The following is a 16,840-nucleotide window of genomic DNA, read 5'->3' as shown; positions in this document are numbered from 1 at the left end:
TACTGGACATTAGCTCCAGAGGGACGATCACAGGTTCAGCCTGGATGGGTCCCGGAGCCGCGCCGCCGGCCCCCTTACAGAGCCAGAAGAGCGAAGAGGTCCGGAGAAAGCGGCGGCAGAAGACGTTCCTGTCTTCAAATAAGGTAGCGCACAGCACTGCAGCTGTGCGCCATTGCTCTCAGCACACTTCACACTCCGGTCACTGAGGGTGCAGGGCGCTGGGGGGGAGCGCCCTGAGACGCAATAAAAACGATATAAAAACCTTATATGGCTAAAAAAAATGCATCACATATAGCTCCTGGGCTATATGGATGCATTTATCCCCTGCCAGTTTCCTGAAAAAAGCGGGAGAAAAGGCCGCCGTGAAGGGGGCGGAGCCTTTCTCCTCGGCACACAAGCGCCATTTTCTTTCACAGCTCCGTTGGAAGGACGGCTCCCTGACTCTCCCCTGCAGACTACACTACAGAAACAGGGTAAAACAAGAGAGGGGGGGCACTATTGGCAGCTAATATATAATACAGCAGCTATAAAGGGAATAACACTTATATAAGGTTATAAGAAGAGAAAAATAATACAGCTGCGCCCGGGATTAACAGAGCATATAGTAAACCATAATTAATCCATTAATTGCACATGCGGATACAGGTCACCGAGTGTCAAATCAATCAAACCCAATCAATAATGCACATAAATGTTTTAATATAACAAAATAAAATTATATTTAAAATATACTGTGCACAGTATCAAATTAATATTGCTTTAAAAAAGCCAAGGAGAAAACATATAAGACATAAATCATAAAAATGTATCCAGTTATGGACACAACACTGTAGCATAAATGATATCTCAGACTTGTCTCAATTGGGAAATATGGTCATTGAGAAACACTGTTTGCGCAATTGATTTTTTATACAATGACTATAAAATCAATTTAAAGTCCACAATATTGTATGGTGCTATATAAAATTCGCACAGATATCTCAATTCATCAAGTCCATACGGTATATAACTGGTCTTATGATAAGTACTGTTCGTGCAAAAAAAACTGTGATATAAATTGCTTGTTCACTAAAACAGGTACGTGTGGCGTCCCACCGTGATGTTACCTGATATGTAGTAAAGGTAGGAGCTGATGTTCGGATTAAGCACACCTCATGTGGCTGCTAAATTGACTGGTAATGTTGAGACCGCTGGTCCTTGATTAAATAGCGGAGGGAAAGGTGCTAGTAATGACCGCCAGACTGCGCTGGCCTCAGGACGGGTCTGCCGGTGAGAGCGGTAAGAGGTGATCCTTCGGGCCAGCGCAGTCTGGCGGTCACTATCTGCACTATCTACGGGACGGATTTTCCGGTGAGAGCATCACGAGGTGATCATTGAGGCCAGCGCAGTCTGGCGGTCATTACTAGCACCTTTCCCTCCGCTATTTAATCAAGGACCAGCGGTCTCAACATTACCAGTCAATTTAGCAGCCACATGAGGTGTGCTTAATCCGAACATCAGCTCCTACCTTTACTACATATCAGGTAACATCACGGTGGGACGCCACACATACCTGTTTTAGTGAACAAGCAATTTATATCACAGTTTTTTTTGCACGAACAGTACTTATCATAAGACCAGTTATATACCGTATGGACTTGATGAATTGAGATATCTGTGCGAATTTTATATAGCACCATACAATATTGTGGACTTTAAATTGATTTTATAGTCATTGTATAAAAAATCAATTGCGCAAACAGTGTTTCTCAATGACCATATTTCCCAATTGAGACAAGTCTGAGATATCATTTATGCTACAGTGTTGTGTCCATAACTGGATACATTTTTATGATTTATGTCTTATATGTTTTCTCCTTGGCTTTTTTAAAGCAATATTAATTTGATACTGTGCACAGTATATTTTAAATATAATTTTATTTTGTTATATTAAAACATTTATGTGCATTATTGATTGGGTTTGATTGATTTGACACTCGGTGACCTGTATCCGCATGTGCAATTAATGGATTAATTATGGTTTACTATATGCTCTGTTAATCCCGGGCGCAGCTGTATTATTTTTCTCTTCTTATATTCATATACAAACGTACAGAAGTTTGTTTGCAGCAGCGAACGGGAGACACAGAGGTACGATCAATTTGGATGTACACGTGCATATTTGCATGTGTATATATACACATACATATCCAATTTTTCCTTAAAATTAGCGCCTAGGTATTTCGTTTTTTTTTTTTATATAAGGTTATCCCTGTATATATATATAGCGCTCTGGTGTGTGCTGGCAAACTCTCCCTCTGTCTCCCCAAAGGGCTAGTGGGGTCCTGTCCTCTATCAGAGCATTCCCTGTGTGTGTGCTGGGTGTCGGTACGATTGTGTCGACATGTATGAGGAGGAAAATGATGTGGAAGCAGAGCAATTGCCTGTGTTAGTGATGTCACCCCCTAGGGAGTCAACACCTGACTGGATGGTAGTAATTAAAGAATTACGTGACAATGTCAGCACTTTGCAAAAAACTGTTGACGACATGAGACAGCCGACAAATCAATTAGTGCCTGTTCAGGCGTCTCAGACACCGTCAGGGGCGCTAAAACGCCCGTTACCTCAGATGGTCGACACAGACCCTGACACGGATACTGAATCCAGTGTCGACGGTGACGAGACAAACGTAATGTCCAGTAGGGCCACACGTTACATGATCACGGCAATGAAGGAGGCATTGAACATTTCTGACACTACAAGTACCACAAAAAAGGGTATTATGTGGGGTGTGAAAAAACTACCAGTAGTTTTTCCTGAGTCAGATGAATTAAATGAGGTGTGTGATAAAGCGTGGGTTTCCCCCGATAAAAAAACTGCTGATTTCTAATAAATTATTGGCACTATACCCTTTCCCGCCAGAGGTTAGGGCACGTTGGGAAACACCCCCTAGGGTAGATAAGGCGCTCACACGCTTATCAAAACAAGTTTACCGTCTCCTGATACGGCCGCTCTCAAGGAACCAGCTGATAGAAGGCTGGAAAATATCTTAAAAGGTATATACACACATACCGGTGTTATACTGCGACCAGCGATCGCCTCAGCCTGGATGTGCAGCGCTGGAGTGGCTTGGTCGGATTCCCTGACTGAAAATATTGATACCCTGGATAGGGACAGTATATTATTAACTATAGAGCATTTAAAGGATGCATTACTATATATGCGAGATGCACAGAGGGATATTTGCACCCTGGCATCTAGAGTAAGTGCGATGTCCATTTCTGCCAGAAGAACGTTATGGACGCGACAGTGGTCAGGTGATGCGGATTCCAAACGACATATGGAAGTATTGCCGTATAAAGGGGAGGAGTTATTTGGGGTCGGTCTATCGGACCTGGTGGCCACGGCAACCGCTGGAAAATCCACCTTTTTACCCCAGGTCACCTCTCAGCAGAAAAAGACACCGTCTTTTCAAACCCAGTCCTTTCGTCCCTATAAAGGCAAGAGGGAAAAAGGCCGCTCATTCCTGCCCCGGGGCAGAGGAAGGGGAAAAAGACTGCACCATGCAGCCTCTTCCCAGGAGCAGAAGCCCTCCCCCGCTTCTGCCAAGTCCTCAGCATGACGCTGGGGCTCTGCAAGCAGACTCGGGCACGGTGGGGGGCCGTCTCAAGAATTTCAGCGCGCAGTGGGCTCACTCGCAAGTGGACCCCTGGATCCTGCAGGTAGTATCACAGGGGTACAAATTGGAATTCGAGACGTCTCCCCCTCGCCGGTTCCTGAAGTCTGCTCTACCAACGTCTCCCTCCGACAGGGAGGCAGTATTGGAAGCTATTCACAAGCTGTATTCCCAGCAGGTGATGATCAAGGTACCCCTCCTACAACAGGGAAAGGGGTATTATTCCACACTGTTTGTGGTACCGAAGCCGGACGGCTCGGTGAGACCAATTTTAAATCTAAAATCTTTGAACACTTACATAAAAAGGTTCAAATTCAAGATGGAGTCACTCAGAGCAGTGATAGCGAACCTGGAAGAAGGGGACTATATGGTATCTCTAGACATCAAGGATGCTTATCTCCATGTCACAATCTACCCTTCTCACCAAGGGTACCTCAGGTTTGTGATACAAAACTGTCATTATCAGTTTCAGACGCTGCCGTTTGGATCGTCCACGGCACCACGGGTCTTTACCAAGGTAATGGCCGAAATGATGATTCTTCTTCGAAGAAAAGGCGTATTAATTATCCCTTACTTGGACGATCTCCTGATAAGGGCAAGGTCCAGGGAACAGTTAGAGGTCGGAGTAGCACTATCTCAGGTAGTGCTACGTCAGCACGGGTGGATTCTAAATATCCCAAAATCACAGCTGATTCCAACAACACGTCTACTGTTCCTAGGGATGATTCTGGACACAGTCCAGAAAAAGGTGTTTCTCCCGGAGGAGAAGGCCAGGGAGTTATCCGAGCTAGTCAGGAACCTCCTAAAACCAGGACAAGTGTCAGTGCATCAGTGCACGAGAGTCCTGGGAAAAATGGTGGCTTCTTACGAAGCGATTCCATTCGGAAGATTCCATGCAAGAACTTTTCAGTGGGATCTGCTGGACAAATGGTCCGGATCGCATCTTCAGATGCATCAGCGGATAACCCTATCTCCAAGGACAAGGGTATCTCTCCTGTGGTGGTTACAGAAGGCTCATCTTCTAGAGGGCCGCAGATTCGGCATTCAGGATTGGATGCTGGTAACCACGGATGCCAGCCTGAGAGGCTGGGGAGCAGTCACACAGGGAAGAAATTTCCAGGGCTTGTGGTCAAGCATGGAAACGTCTCTTCACATAAATATCCTAGAGCTAAGGGCCATTTACAATGCCCTAAGTCAAGCAAGGCCTCTGCTTCAGGGTCAACCGGTATTGATCCAGTCGGACAACATCACGGCTGTCGCCCACGTAAACAGACAGGGCGGCACAAGAAGCAGGAGGGCAATGGCAGAAGCTGCAAGGATTCTTCGCTGGGCGGAAAATCATGTGATAGCACTGTCAGCAGTGTTCATTCCGGGAGTGGACAACTGGGAAGCAGACTTCCTCAGCAGATACGACCTCCACCCGGGGGAGTGGGGACTTCATCCAGAAGTCTTCCAAGTGATTGTAAACCGTTGGGAAAAACCAAAGGTGGACATGATGGCGTCCCGTCTCAACAAGAAACTGGACAGATATTGCGCCAGGTCAAGGGACCCTCAGGCAATAGCGGTGGACGCTCTGGTAACTCCGTGGGTTTTCCAGTCGGTATATGTGTTCCCTCCTCTTCCTCTCATACCAAAAGTACTGAGAATCATAAGAAGGAGAGGAGTAAGAACGATACTCGTGGCTCCGGATTGGCCAAGAAGAACTTGGTACCCGGAGCTGCAAGAGATGCTCACGGAGGACCCGTGGCCTCTACCTCTAAGGAAGGACCTGCTCCAGCAGGGACCTTGTCTGTTCCAAGACTTACCGCGGCTGCGTTTGACGGCATGGCGGTTGAACGCCGGATCCTGAAGGAAAAAGGCATTCCAGATGAAGTCATCCCTACCCTGATCAAGGCCAGGAAGGATGTAACTGCAAAACATTATCATCGCATTTGGCGAAAATATGTTGCGTGGTGTGAGGCCAAGAAGGCCCCTACGGAGGAATTTCAACTGGGTCGTTTCCTACATTTCCTGCAAGCAGGATTGTCTATGGGCCTAAAATTAGGATCCATTAAGGTTCAAATTTCGGCCCTGTCGATCTTCTTCCAAAAAGAACTGGCTTCAGTGCCTGAAGTTCAGACGTTTGTCAAAGGGGTACTGCATATACAGCCTCCTTTTGTGCCTCCAGTGGCACCTTGGGATCTCAATGTAGTTTTAGGGTTCCTAAAATCACATTGGTTTGAACCACTTGCCACAGTGGATTTGAAATATCTCACATGGAAAGTGGTAATGCTGTTGGCCCTGGCTTCAGCCAGGCGCGTATCAGAATTGGCGGCTTTATCCTATAAAAGCCCTTACCTGATATTTCATTCGGATAGGGCGGAATTGAGGACTCGTCCTCAATTTCTCCCTAAGGTGGTTTCAGCGTTTCACATGAATCAACCTATTGTGGTACCTGTGGCTACTAGGGACTTGGAGGACTCCAAGTTGCTGGACGTAGTCAGGGCCCTGAAAATATATGTTTCCAGGACGGCTGGAGTCAGAAAATCTGACTCGCTGTTTATACTGTATGCACCCAACAAGCTGGGTGCTCCTGCTTCTAAGCAGACGATTGCTCGTTGGATTTGTAGTACAATTCAACTTGCACATTCTGTGGCAGGCCTGCCACAGCCAAAATCTGTTAAAGCCCATTCCACAAGGAAGGTGGGCTCATCTTGGGCGGCTGCCCGAGGGGTCTCGGCTTTACAACTTTGCCGAGCAGCTACTTGGTCAGGGGCAAACACGTTTGATAAATTCTACAAATTTGATACCCTGGCTGAGGAGGACCTGGAGTTCTCTCATTCGGTGCTGCAGAGTCATCCGCACTCTCCCGCCCGTTTGGGAGCTTTGGTATAATCCCCATGGTCCTTACGGAGTTCCCAGCATCCACTAGGACGTCAGAGAAAATAAGAATTTACTTACCGATAATTCTATTTCTCGTAGTCCGTAGTGGATGCTGGGCGCCCATCCCAAGTGCGGATTGTCTGCAATACTTGTATATAGTTATTGTTACAAACAAATCGGGTTGTTTATTGTTGGAAGCCATCTTTTCAGAGGCTCCTACGGTTATCATACTGTTAACTGGGTTCAGATCACGAGTTGTACGGTGTGATTGGTGTGGCTGGTATGAGTCTTACCCGGGGATTCAAGATCCTTCCTTATTATGTACGCTCGTCCGGGCACAGTATCCTAACTGAGGCTTGGAGGAGGGTCATAGGGGGAAGAGCCAGTGCACACCAGCTAGTCTAAAGCTTTTACTTTTTGTGCCCAGTCTCCTGCGGAGCCGCTATTCCCCATGGTCCTTACGGAGTTCCCAGCATCCACTACGGACTACGAGAAATAGAATTATCGGTAAGTAAATTCTTATTTTTTTCCTCCTACGTCCTAGAGGATGCTGGGGACTCCAAAAAGACCATGGGGTATAGACTGGATCCGCTGGAGACATGGGCACTTAAAGACTTTAATGGACGTGTACTGGCTTCTCCCTCTATGCCCCTCCTCCAGCTAGATTCTGTGCCCAGCGGAGACTGGTCACACACTAGGGGAGCTCTACAGAGTTTCTCAAAAAAATACTGTTGTTAGGTTTATTATTTTCAGGGAGCACTGCTGGCAACAGGCTCCCTGCTTTGTGGGACTGAGGGGAGAGAAGCAGACCTACTTCTGTGAGTTCAAAGGCTCTGCTTCTTAGGCTACTGGACACCATTAGCTCCAGAGGGTCTGATCACTTGGTATAGCCTAGCTGTTCGTTCCCGGAGCCGCGCCGCCGTCCCCCTCACAGAGCCTGAAGTAAGAAGCCGGGTGAGTAGCAGAAGCAAGAAGACTTCAGAGGCGGCAGAAGACTTCAGTTCTTCCTTGAGGTACCGCGCAGCGGTCGCGCTGCGCTCCATTGCTCCCGCACACACAAGGCACCACATGGGTGTAGAGCGCAGGGGGGGCTCCCTGGACAGCAATAAAACCTCTAACTGAGACTGGCAAGTTGGTATACAGTGCATAGGCACTGTATACAGACCCCCGCCTGTATAAAGAAAAGCGGGACACAAGCGCGCCATTGAGGGGGCGGGGCTTCATCCTCCAGCTCTAACCAGCGCCATTTTATCTCCACAGCTTGCTGCAGAGACGCTGCTCCTGGCCCTTCACTGCTGTCACAAGTAACAGGGTGCAAAAAACAAGGGGGGGCACAGCAATTGGTGTTGGTTACTATTATATAAAAGCGCTTATAGGTCTGGGGCATTATTTAATTCTTTCAGACCGGTGAGGCGCTGGGTGTGAGCTGGCAAACTCCCTCTCTGTCTCTCTGAAGGGCCTTACTGTGGGTCTGTCCCCTATAGCCCAGTGTGTTTGTGGGTGTCTGTACGCATGTGTCGACATGTCTGAGGCTGAATGCTCTTCCCATGAGGAGGCTGTGGTGGGGGCTGAACAGAATGAGGGAGTGACTCCGTCGGCACCGCCGACTGCTGATTGGGTAGAGATGTGGAGTGTTTTAAATACAAGTGTGGCTTTGTTGCACAAGAGGTTGGACAAATCTGAGGCTCAGAACCAAGCAATCCATGGGAGATGTTTTGTCACAATCTCAGACCCCCTCAGGGTCCCAGAAACGTTCATTTACCCAAATAGCAGACACAGATACCGACACGGATTCCGACTCCAGTGTCAACTATAAGGATGCGAAGTTACATCATAAGGTGGCTAAGAGTATTCAGTACATGATTGTGTCAATAAAAGAAGTGTTACATATTACAGAAGACCCCGCTGTTCCTGAGACAAGGGTCTATGTTTAAGGGAAAGAAACCTGAGGTAACGTTTCCTCCCTCTCATGAACTGAACGCTCTTTGAAAAAGCTTGGGAATCTCCTGACAAGAGACTACTGATTCCCAGGAGGATTTCTATGGCGTATCCATTTCCCTCGGGGGATAGGTTACGGTGGGAATCCTCCCCTACGGTGGACAAAGCCCTGGCGCGTTTGTCCAAGAAGGTGGCGCTACCGTCCCCGGACACGGCACCACTTAAAGATCCTGCCGATCGTAAGCAGGAAACTACCTTGAAATCTATTTATGTCACTACGGGTACGCTGCTTAGGCCGGCCGTGGCATCGGCATGGGTGAGTAGCGCTATTGAAAAGTGGGCAGATCACTTGTCATCTGAAATTAGCACCCTGGATAGGGAAAGCGTGCTTTTGACGCTGGGTCACATCAGGGACGCTGCAGTCTATCTAAAGGATGCTGCGAGAGAGATTGGCCTCTTGGCTTCAAGGGCCAATGCCATGGCAGTCTCGGCTAGGAGGGCGTTGTGGATGCGTCAATGGAATGGTGATGCTAATTCTAAAAAGGCTATGGAGGCTCTGCCCTTCAAAGGTGAAGTTTTGTTTGGTGAAGGCCTCGCGGACCTGGTTTCTACAGCTACCGCGGGTAAGTCATCCTTTTTGCCTTTTGTCCCTCCACAGCAAAAGAAAACCCCTCAATACCAGATGCAGTCCTTTCGGTCTCATAAATTCAGGAAAGGACGAGTGTCCTCTTTCCTTGCTGCTAGAGGTAAGGGAAAAGGAAAAAGATCGCCGGCTGGGGCAAGCTCCCAGGAGCAGAAGTCCTCCCCGGCTTCTGCCAAATCCACCGCATGACGCTGGGGCTCCGCTGTGGAAGTCTGCACCGGTGGGGGCGCGTCTTCAGCTCTTCAGTCATGTCTGGGTTCACTCGGGCCTGGATCCTTGGGTGCTGGAAATTGTGACCCAAGGATACAAACTGGAGTTTCAAGACGTGCCTCCGCACCGATTTTTCAAATCGGCCTTGCCAGCTTCTCTTCCAGAAAGAGAGGTAGTGTGTGCGTCAATACAAAAGCTGTGTCGGCAGCAAGTCATTGTCGCGGTACCCCGTTACAGCGGGGGGAAGGGTTTTATTCAACCCTGTTCGTGGTCCCGAAACTGATTGGCTCGGTCAGACCGATTCTGAACTTAAAATCCCTCAATCTGTATTTAAAAAGATTCAAATTCAAGATGGAATATCTCCGAGCAGTGATCTCCAGTCTGGAGGGGGGGGGGATTTTATGGTGTCAGTCGACATAAAGGATGCTTACCTACATGTCCCCGTATATCCTCCACATCAGGCGTACCTGAGGTTCACTGTTCAGGATTGTCACTACCAATTTCAGACGTTGCCGTTTGGTCTTTCCACGGCCCAGAGGATTTTCACCAAGGTAATGACGGAAATGATGGTTCTCCTGTGCAAGCAAGGGGTCACAATTATCCCGTACTTGGACGATCTCCTGATAAAGGCGAGATCACAGGAGCAGTTGCTAAAAAGCGTTGCGCTCTCCCTTACAGTTCTGCAACAACATGGCTGGCTCCTAAATTTGCAAAAGTCGCAGTTGATTCCGACAACATGGGCATGATTCTGGACACGGAACTACAGAGAATTTTTCTCCCATTGGAAAAAGCTCTGGAACTCCAGAACATGGTCAAGAAGCTTCTGAAACCGGCAAGTGTGTCGATTCATCAATGCACTCGAGTGCTGGGGAAAATGGTGGCGGCTTACGAGGCCATTCCGTTTGGCAGGTTCCATGCAAGAACTTTTCAGTGGGACCTGTTGAACAAGTGGTCCGGGTCCCATCTACACATGCACCGGAAGATAAGCCTGTCCCCCAGGGCCAGGATTTCTCTCCTGTGGTGGCTCCTACTTTCTCACCTTCTAGAGGGTCGCAGGTTCGGGATCCAAGATTGGATCTGGGTGACCACGGATGCGAGTCTCCGAGGTTGGGGAGCAGTCACACAGGGGGTTAATTTCCAGGGAAAATGGTTGAGCCAAGAAGCTTGTCTACACATAAACATTCTGGAATTAAGGGCCATCTACAACGGCCTTCTACAAGCGGAACATCTGCTGCGCGGCCTACCCGTCCTGATTCAGTCGGACAACATAACAGCGGTGGCGCACATAAACCGCCAAGGCGGAACAAGGAGCAGAGCAGCGATGGCGGAGGCCACAAAGATTCTTCGCTGGGCGGAAAAACATGCAAGCGCTCTGTCAGCGGTCTTCATTCCAGGCGTGGACAACTGGGAAGCAGACTTCCTCAGCAGACACGATCTCCATCTAGGAGAGTGGGGTCTTCATCAAGAGGTCTTTGCAGAAGTGACAGGTCGTTGGGGAATTCCTCAAATAGACATGATGGTGTCTCGCCTCAACAAGAAGCTTCAGACGTATTGTTCCAGGTCGAGGGACCCTCAGGCAGTAGCTGTGGACGCTCTAGTGACACCGTGGGTGTTTCAGTCGGTCTATGTGTTCCCTCCACTTCCTCTCATCCCAAAGGTGATAAGGATCATAAGAAGAACAAGGGTTCAGGCGATACTCGTTGTTCCAGATTGGCCACGGAGGGCCTGGTATCCGGATCTTCAGGAATTACTCATAGGAGATACCTGGCCTCTTCCTCTAAGAGAGGATCTATTACAGCAGGGGCCGTGCGTGTTCCAAGACTTACCGCGGTTGCATTTGACGGCAGGGCGGTTGAACGCCAAATCCTAGCTCGAAAGGGTATTCCCGGAGAGGTCATCCCCACTCTACTGAAAGCTAGAAAGGAGGTAACGGCGAAGCATTACCACCGTATTTGGAGAAAATATGTGTCATGGTGCGAATCCAAGAAGGCGCCTATGGAAGAATTTCAGCTGGGTCGTTTTCTACATTTTTTGCAAGCTGGTGTGGATGCGGGCCTTAGGTTAGGCTCCATTAAAGTGCAGATCTCGGCCTTATCTATTTTCTTTCAAAAGGATTTGGCCTCGCTTCCAGAAGTACAGACTTTCGTGAAGGGCGTGCTGCACATCCAGCTTCCATTTGTGCCCCCAGTGGCACCATGGGACCTTAACGTGGTGTTACAGTTCCTTATGTCGCATTGGTTTGAACCTTTACAAAAGGTTTAGTTGAAATTTCTCACTTGGAAAGTGGTCATGCTATTGGCCTTGGCGTCCGCAAGGCGGGTGTCAGAGTTGGCGGCTTTGTCTCACAAAAGCCCCTACTTGGTTTTCCATGTAGATAGAGCGGAGTTGAGGACTCGTCAACAATTTCTCCCAAAGGTGGTTTCTTCGTTTCACATGAGCCAACCTATTGTGGTACCTGTGGCTACTGAAGCCTTGGCTGAGTCAAAGTCTCTCGATGTGGTCAGGGCTTTGAAAATTTATGTAGCCAGAACGGCTCGTATTTGGAAAACAGAGGCGCTGTTTGTCGTGTATGCTTCCAACAAGGTTGGGGCTCCTGCTTCTAAGCAGACTATTGCACGCTGGATCTGTAATATGATTCAGCATGTTCATTCTACGGCTGGATTGCCGTTACCGAAATCAGTGAAGGCCCATTCTACCAGAAAGGTGGGCTCATCGTGGGCGGCTGCCCGGGGAGTCTCGGCGTTACAACTTTTTAGAGCAGCTACTTGGTCGGGTTCAAACACTTTTGCAAAATTCTACAAGTTTTATACCCTAGCTCAGGAGTGGGGAACCTCAGGCCCGAGGGCCGTATAAGGCCCTCAAAGCCACTTGATCCGGCCCAGCCAGGCTCACCTAACCGAGAGGAGATGCCGAACGCCCGCTGAGATTTTACAACCAGCGGGCACCCGGCTCCTCATCCTCAGCAGCAGCCGGAGGCAGGAGCTCACTCCTGAGCTCCAGCTTCTGGCTCAGGCAGTGTACATGTGTGGCTGTTCGGTGCTATGGGAGAGATGTCATGACATCTCTCCCATAGTTCCGAGGAGAGGGAGGGCAGCGGTCCGGATGCAGGAGCGGGGCTGGTGAGCTTTGTGGTTTTTTTTTCTTTTAATGTGTGTGTGTGTAAGCGGCGCTACTAGGGGGCATATCTAATGGGGCATAACTACAGGGGGCATATTTAATGGGGCATAACAACTGACGGGGCATATCTAATGGGCCAAAACAACTGACAATGGGCATATCTAATGGAGCATAACTACTGACTGGGGGCAAAACTAATCGGGCATAACAACTGACTAAGGACAGGCTAATTTTTAAGTTGATAATTTTTGTATGGCCCCCGAAGGATTTTATAAATATCCAAATGGCCCTTGGTAGAAAAAAGGTTCCCCACCCCTGCCCTAGCTGATGAGGGGGATCCGGACTGAAGATCGACAGTGTCTAGGTCGACAATGTTTAGGTCTACCACTATAGGTCGACAGTCACTAGGTCGACATGGATGGAAGGTCGACAGGGCTTCTAGGTCGACATGTGCTAGGTCGACTGGTCTAAAGGTCGACATGAGTTTTTCATTTTTATTTTTTATTTTTGGATTTTTTCATACTTAACGATCCACGTGGACTACGATTGGAACGGTAAAGTGTGCCGAGCGAAGCGGTAGTGAAGCGAAGGCACCATGCCCGAAGCATGGCGAGCGAAGCGAGCCATGCGAGGGGACGCTGTGCACTAATTTGGGATCCCGGTCACTTTACGAAGAAAACGACACCAAAAAAACCAAAATCCTCATGTCGACCTTTAGACCTGTCGACCTAGCACATGTCGACCCAGAAACCCTGTCGACCTTCCATCCATGTCGACCTAGTGACTGTCGACCTATAGTGGTCGACCTAAACATTGTCGACCTAGACACTGTCGGTAAAACGAACCACACCCCTGATGAGGACCTCATGTTTGCTCAATCGGTGCTGCAGAGTCATCCGCACTCTCCCGCCCGGTCTGGAGCTTTGGTATAAACCCCATGGTCCTTTTGGAGTCCCCAGCATCCTCTAGGACGTAGGAGAAAATAGGATTTTAATACCTACCGGTAAATCCTTTTCTCTTACTCCGTAGAGCAGGCCTGGCCAACCTGTGGCTCTCCAGATGTAGTGAAACTACACATCCCAGCATGCCCTGCCACAGTTTTAGCATTCCCTAATAGCAAAACTGTGGCAAGGCATGATGGGACTTGTAGTTTCACAACAGCTGGAGAGCCACAGGTTGGCCAGGCCTGCCGTAGAGGATGCTGGTTGCCCGTCCCAGTGCGGACTTTTTTCTGCAGTACTTGTTAATGGTTATTGCTTTTGTTACACAAAGGTTGTGTTTCGGTTAAGGTCAGCCTGTTGCTGATCTCTTTGGTTCACGCTGTTACCTGGTTTTAGTTAAATGCCATGTTGTACGGTGTGTTGTGGTGTGAGCTGGTATGTATCCCACCCTTAGTTTAACAAAATCCTTTTCCTCGAAATGTCTGTCTCCTCTGGGCACAGTTCCTATAACTGAGGTCTGGAGGAGGGGCATAGAGGGAGGAGCCAGTTCACGCCCATTAAAGTCTTAAAGTGCCCATGTCTCCTGCGGATCCCGTCTATACCCCATGGTCCTTTTGGAGTCCCCATCATCCTCTACGGACTAAGAGAAAAGGATTTACCAGTAGGTATTAAAATCCTATTATTATTTTTTTTAATTATTGCCATTCAGTACACCTTTTACCTTGCCTTAATTAACAATGCCTGTTGATAACCTTATAATAATGCCCTTGTCTAAAGGAAAATAAAAATATACAATATTGTCTGCAAGTCATCTTATTAATTTAGAATATATGAAATAAATAAAAAATGAGATCAAGAGAGTGTGAGCAGTTTAAAAGCTGCATGTTCAATCATTTCTTGTACAGAGCTTGACGCAATCGGAGAAGGAACAGCTCAGAGAACGCGCAGAATATCTCAAACAGAGAAGAGCTGTTCTCTTAGCACAGAAGTTTGATTCAAAGAAGGAAACACAAAGTTCGGAAGAAAGCGAAGAACAGGCATCTTGTTCCAGACAGGTAATCTTTTTGAAATACTGTAGCTAGCAAAGATGTCAGTCAGTTGTCCAGATAGCTGTTGGCTCATAGTTGTAATTTTTTTTTTTTCCCTGTTGAAAGTGTCACTCCAAATTACCTAGTGGCTAATCATGTGATAACACCTTACACACAGTGTGTGCCATGTTCACTTGCAAAGGAGTTTCCCTGAGATGGCAGAACTAGCCTGGGCGAGATCCTTGGCACGGTATATTGCTGTGCTCGCTGCCATTTCTTGGGGATAGTGGAGATCAGCCTTGCTGAATGGCCAGATAAGTTTGGGCTTTGCCACTGCCTCACCAGATAAGCTGTCTTGTACAAATGTCTTCATGATGGTTTGAATCTTTGTTCCCTGTAAACTCATGTTTTAGCCATCTTGGTTTTCCTTAAGAGAAAAGTCACACTTTTACTGGAATTGCACATGCAACCTCGATACATCTACCCATTAGGGAGGCCAATCCTGGGATCGGTATCTGCGGGATCCCGGGATTTAGGTCAAAAAATGGCCGGGATTCAATCCCGGGGTTGAAAGATCCAATCCCGGGGATTGCGGGATTTACCTGCCCATTGTTTTTTTTAATGCTGGGCAGCGTTGAGCGTCCTCAGAAAGCTCAAACGCTGCCCGGCTACCCCTGCCCCCATAGTGCATACTGCGCAGCGTGACATGATGTTAGATGTCAGAAGTCACGCTGCACGCTATGAAGCCAGCCGCCCGGACTGCACCTCGCCACCCACAATAGAGAATCTGAAGCCAGCCGCCCGGACCGCACATCGCCGCCCGCTGGCGCAGTTCCCACCCACAGTGAGTATTTGTGGGGACTGGGCGGGTCTTCAACCAAATCCTGGGTGTCCCGGGAATCCCTGGATTTACCTTTTTTTCAATCCTGATACCCGAGATTGGCCTCCCTACTACCCATATAGCTCCTTATGATCTCACTTTAGTGTTGGTAGCATTACAAGATTCCCCCTTTAATCCTTTGGATTTGTTGGATTTAACATTCAATACTTTTGCAAGCCTTCTTTTCGCTATATCTACAGTTGGGAGACATTCGGAATTGGAGGCTCTGTCTTATAGATCTCCATATCTTTGTCTTTCATCAAGGCAAGGCTATTCTTCGGACTAAATCTTCCTTTCGGTGAGCACCTATGTCCAAAGGATTTGTAATGTACACAGGATGGATGACTTTTTGGTCCTTTATGATGTGCATAAGAAACGTTGGCCGCTTTTCAATTAGACCATTGTTAAGTGGATTACTTGCATAAATTCCCAGCCTCTTCCTGAGAATGTAAAGACACATTGTACAAGATGCTTGTGGTCTTGGCTTAGCAGCTGTGCCGGACAGTTACCTGGATTTTCATTTGACACAAAGATTTACACATTCAACATTTCTCTTACGTCCTAGAGGATGCTGGGGACTCCGTAAGGACCATGGGGAATAGACGGGCTCCACAGGAGACATGGGCACTAAAAAGAACTTTTAGGTATGGGTGTGCACTGGCTCCTCCCTCTATGCCCCTCCTCCAGACCTCAGTTTAATACTGTGCCCAGAGGAGACTGGGTGCACTACAGGGAGCTCTCCTGAGCTTCCTGAAAAGAAAGTATTTTGTTAGGTTTTTTATTTTCAGGGAGACCTGCTGGCAACAGGCTCCCTGCATCGTGGGACTGAGGAGAGAGAAGCAGACCTATTTAAATGCTAGGCTCTGCTTCTTAGGCTACTGGACACCATTAGCTCCAGAGGGAGTCAGAACACAGGTCTTCCCTAGCGGTTCGTCCCGGAGCTGCGCCGCCGTCCTCCTCGCAGAGCCGGAAGATAGAAGCCGGGTGAGTATAGGAAAGCAGAAGACTTCACAGGCGGCAGAAGGCTTCGGAGAGGTAACGCTGCGCGCCATTGCTCCCACAACACACACTGTGGGTTGCAGGGCGCGGGGGGGCGCCCTGGGCTGTAATGTAGACCTCAGCACTGGCTTTTAGGAATATAATTACTCAGTTTGATATTATTGCAGAGCCCCCACCAGTTTAAAGAAAGAGCGGGACCGAAGCCCGCCACTGAGGGGGCGAGGCTTCTCCTTCAGCACTCACCAGTGCCATTTTCTCCTCAAGCACACGCTGAGAAGCTGGCTCCCCGGACTCTCCCCTGCTGATCACCGGTGACAGGGGGTTTTAAAGAAGGGGGGGGGGGGGGGGGAATTGGACGCAGTGAATAGCGCTGTATCTGGGTACTATTTTTCTTTTTCCCAAGATTATTGGCGCTGGGTGTGTGCTGGCATACTCTCTCTGTCTCTCCAAAGGGCCTTGTGGGGGAACTGTCTCCAGATGGAGCTTTCCCTGACTGTGTGTTGTGTCAGTACGTGCGTGTCGGCATGTCTGAAGCGGAAGGCTCCCCTAGAGCATGAGTGTGGTGTC

At 48.4% G+C, this 16,840-nt stretch overlaps 1 protein-coding gene across 1 annotated transcript in view; it reads left to right on the top strand.

Moving 5' to 3' along the window:
• CFAP36 (cilia and flagella associated protein 36) overlaps positions 1–16,840 on the top strand; it is a 61,543-nt gene that overhangs the window by 33,827 nt on the left and 10,876 nt on the right. The window contains exon 9 of the mRNA XM_063918197.1: positions 14,272–14,421. Coding sequence (XP_063774267.1) covers positions 14,272–14,421 — 150 coding nt within the window. The remainder of the gene's footprint in view (positions 1–14,271; positions 14,422–16,840) is intronic.

This window comes from Pseudophryne corroboree, chromosome 4 (assembly GCF_028390025.1).
Source record: "Pseudophryne corroboree isolate aPseCor3 chromosome 4, aPseCor3.hap2, whole genome shotgun sequence".
NCBI classification, from domain to species: Eukaryota; Metazoa; Chordata; class Amphibia; order Anura; family Myobatrachidae; genus Pseudophryne; species Pseudophryne corroboree.
The sequence above is the reverse complement of the archived record's forward strand: the minus strand, read 5'-3'. Positions and strand labels throughout refer to the sequence as shown.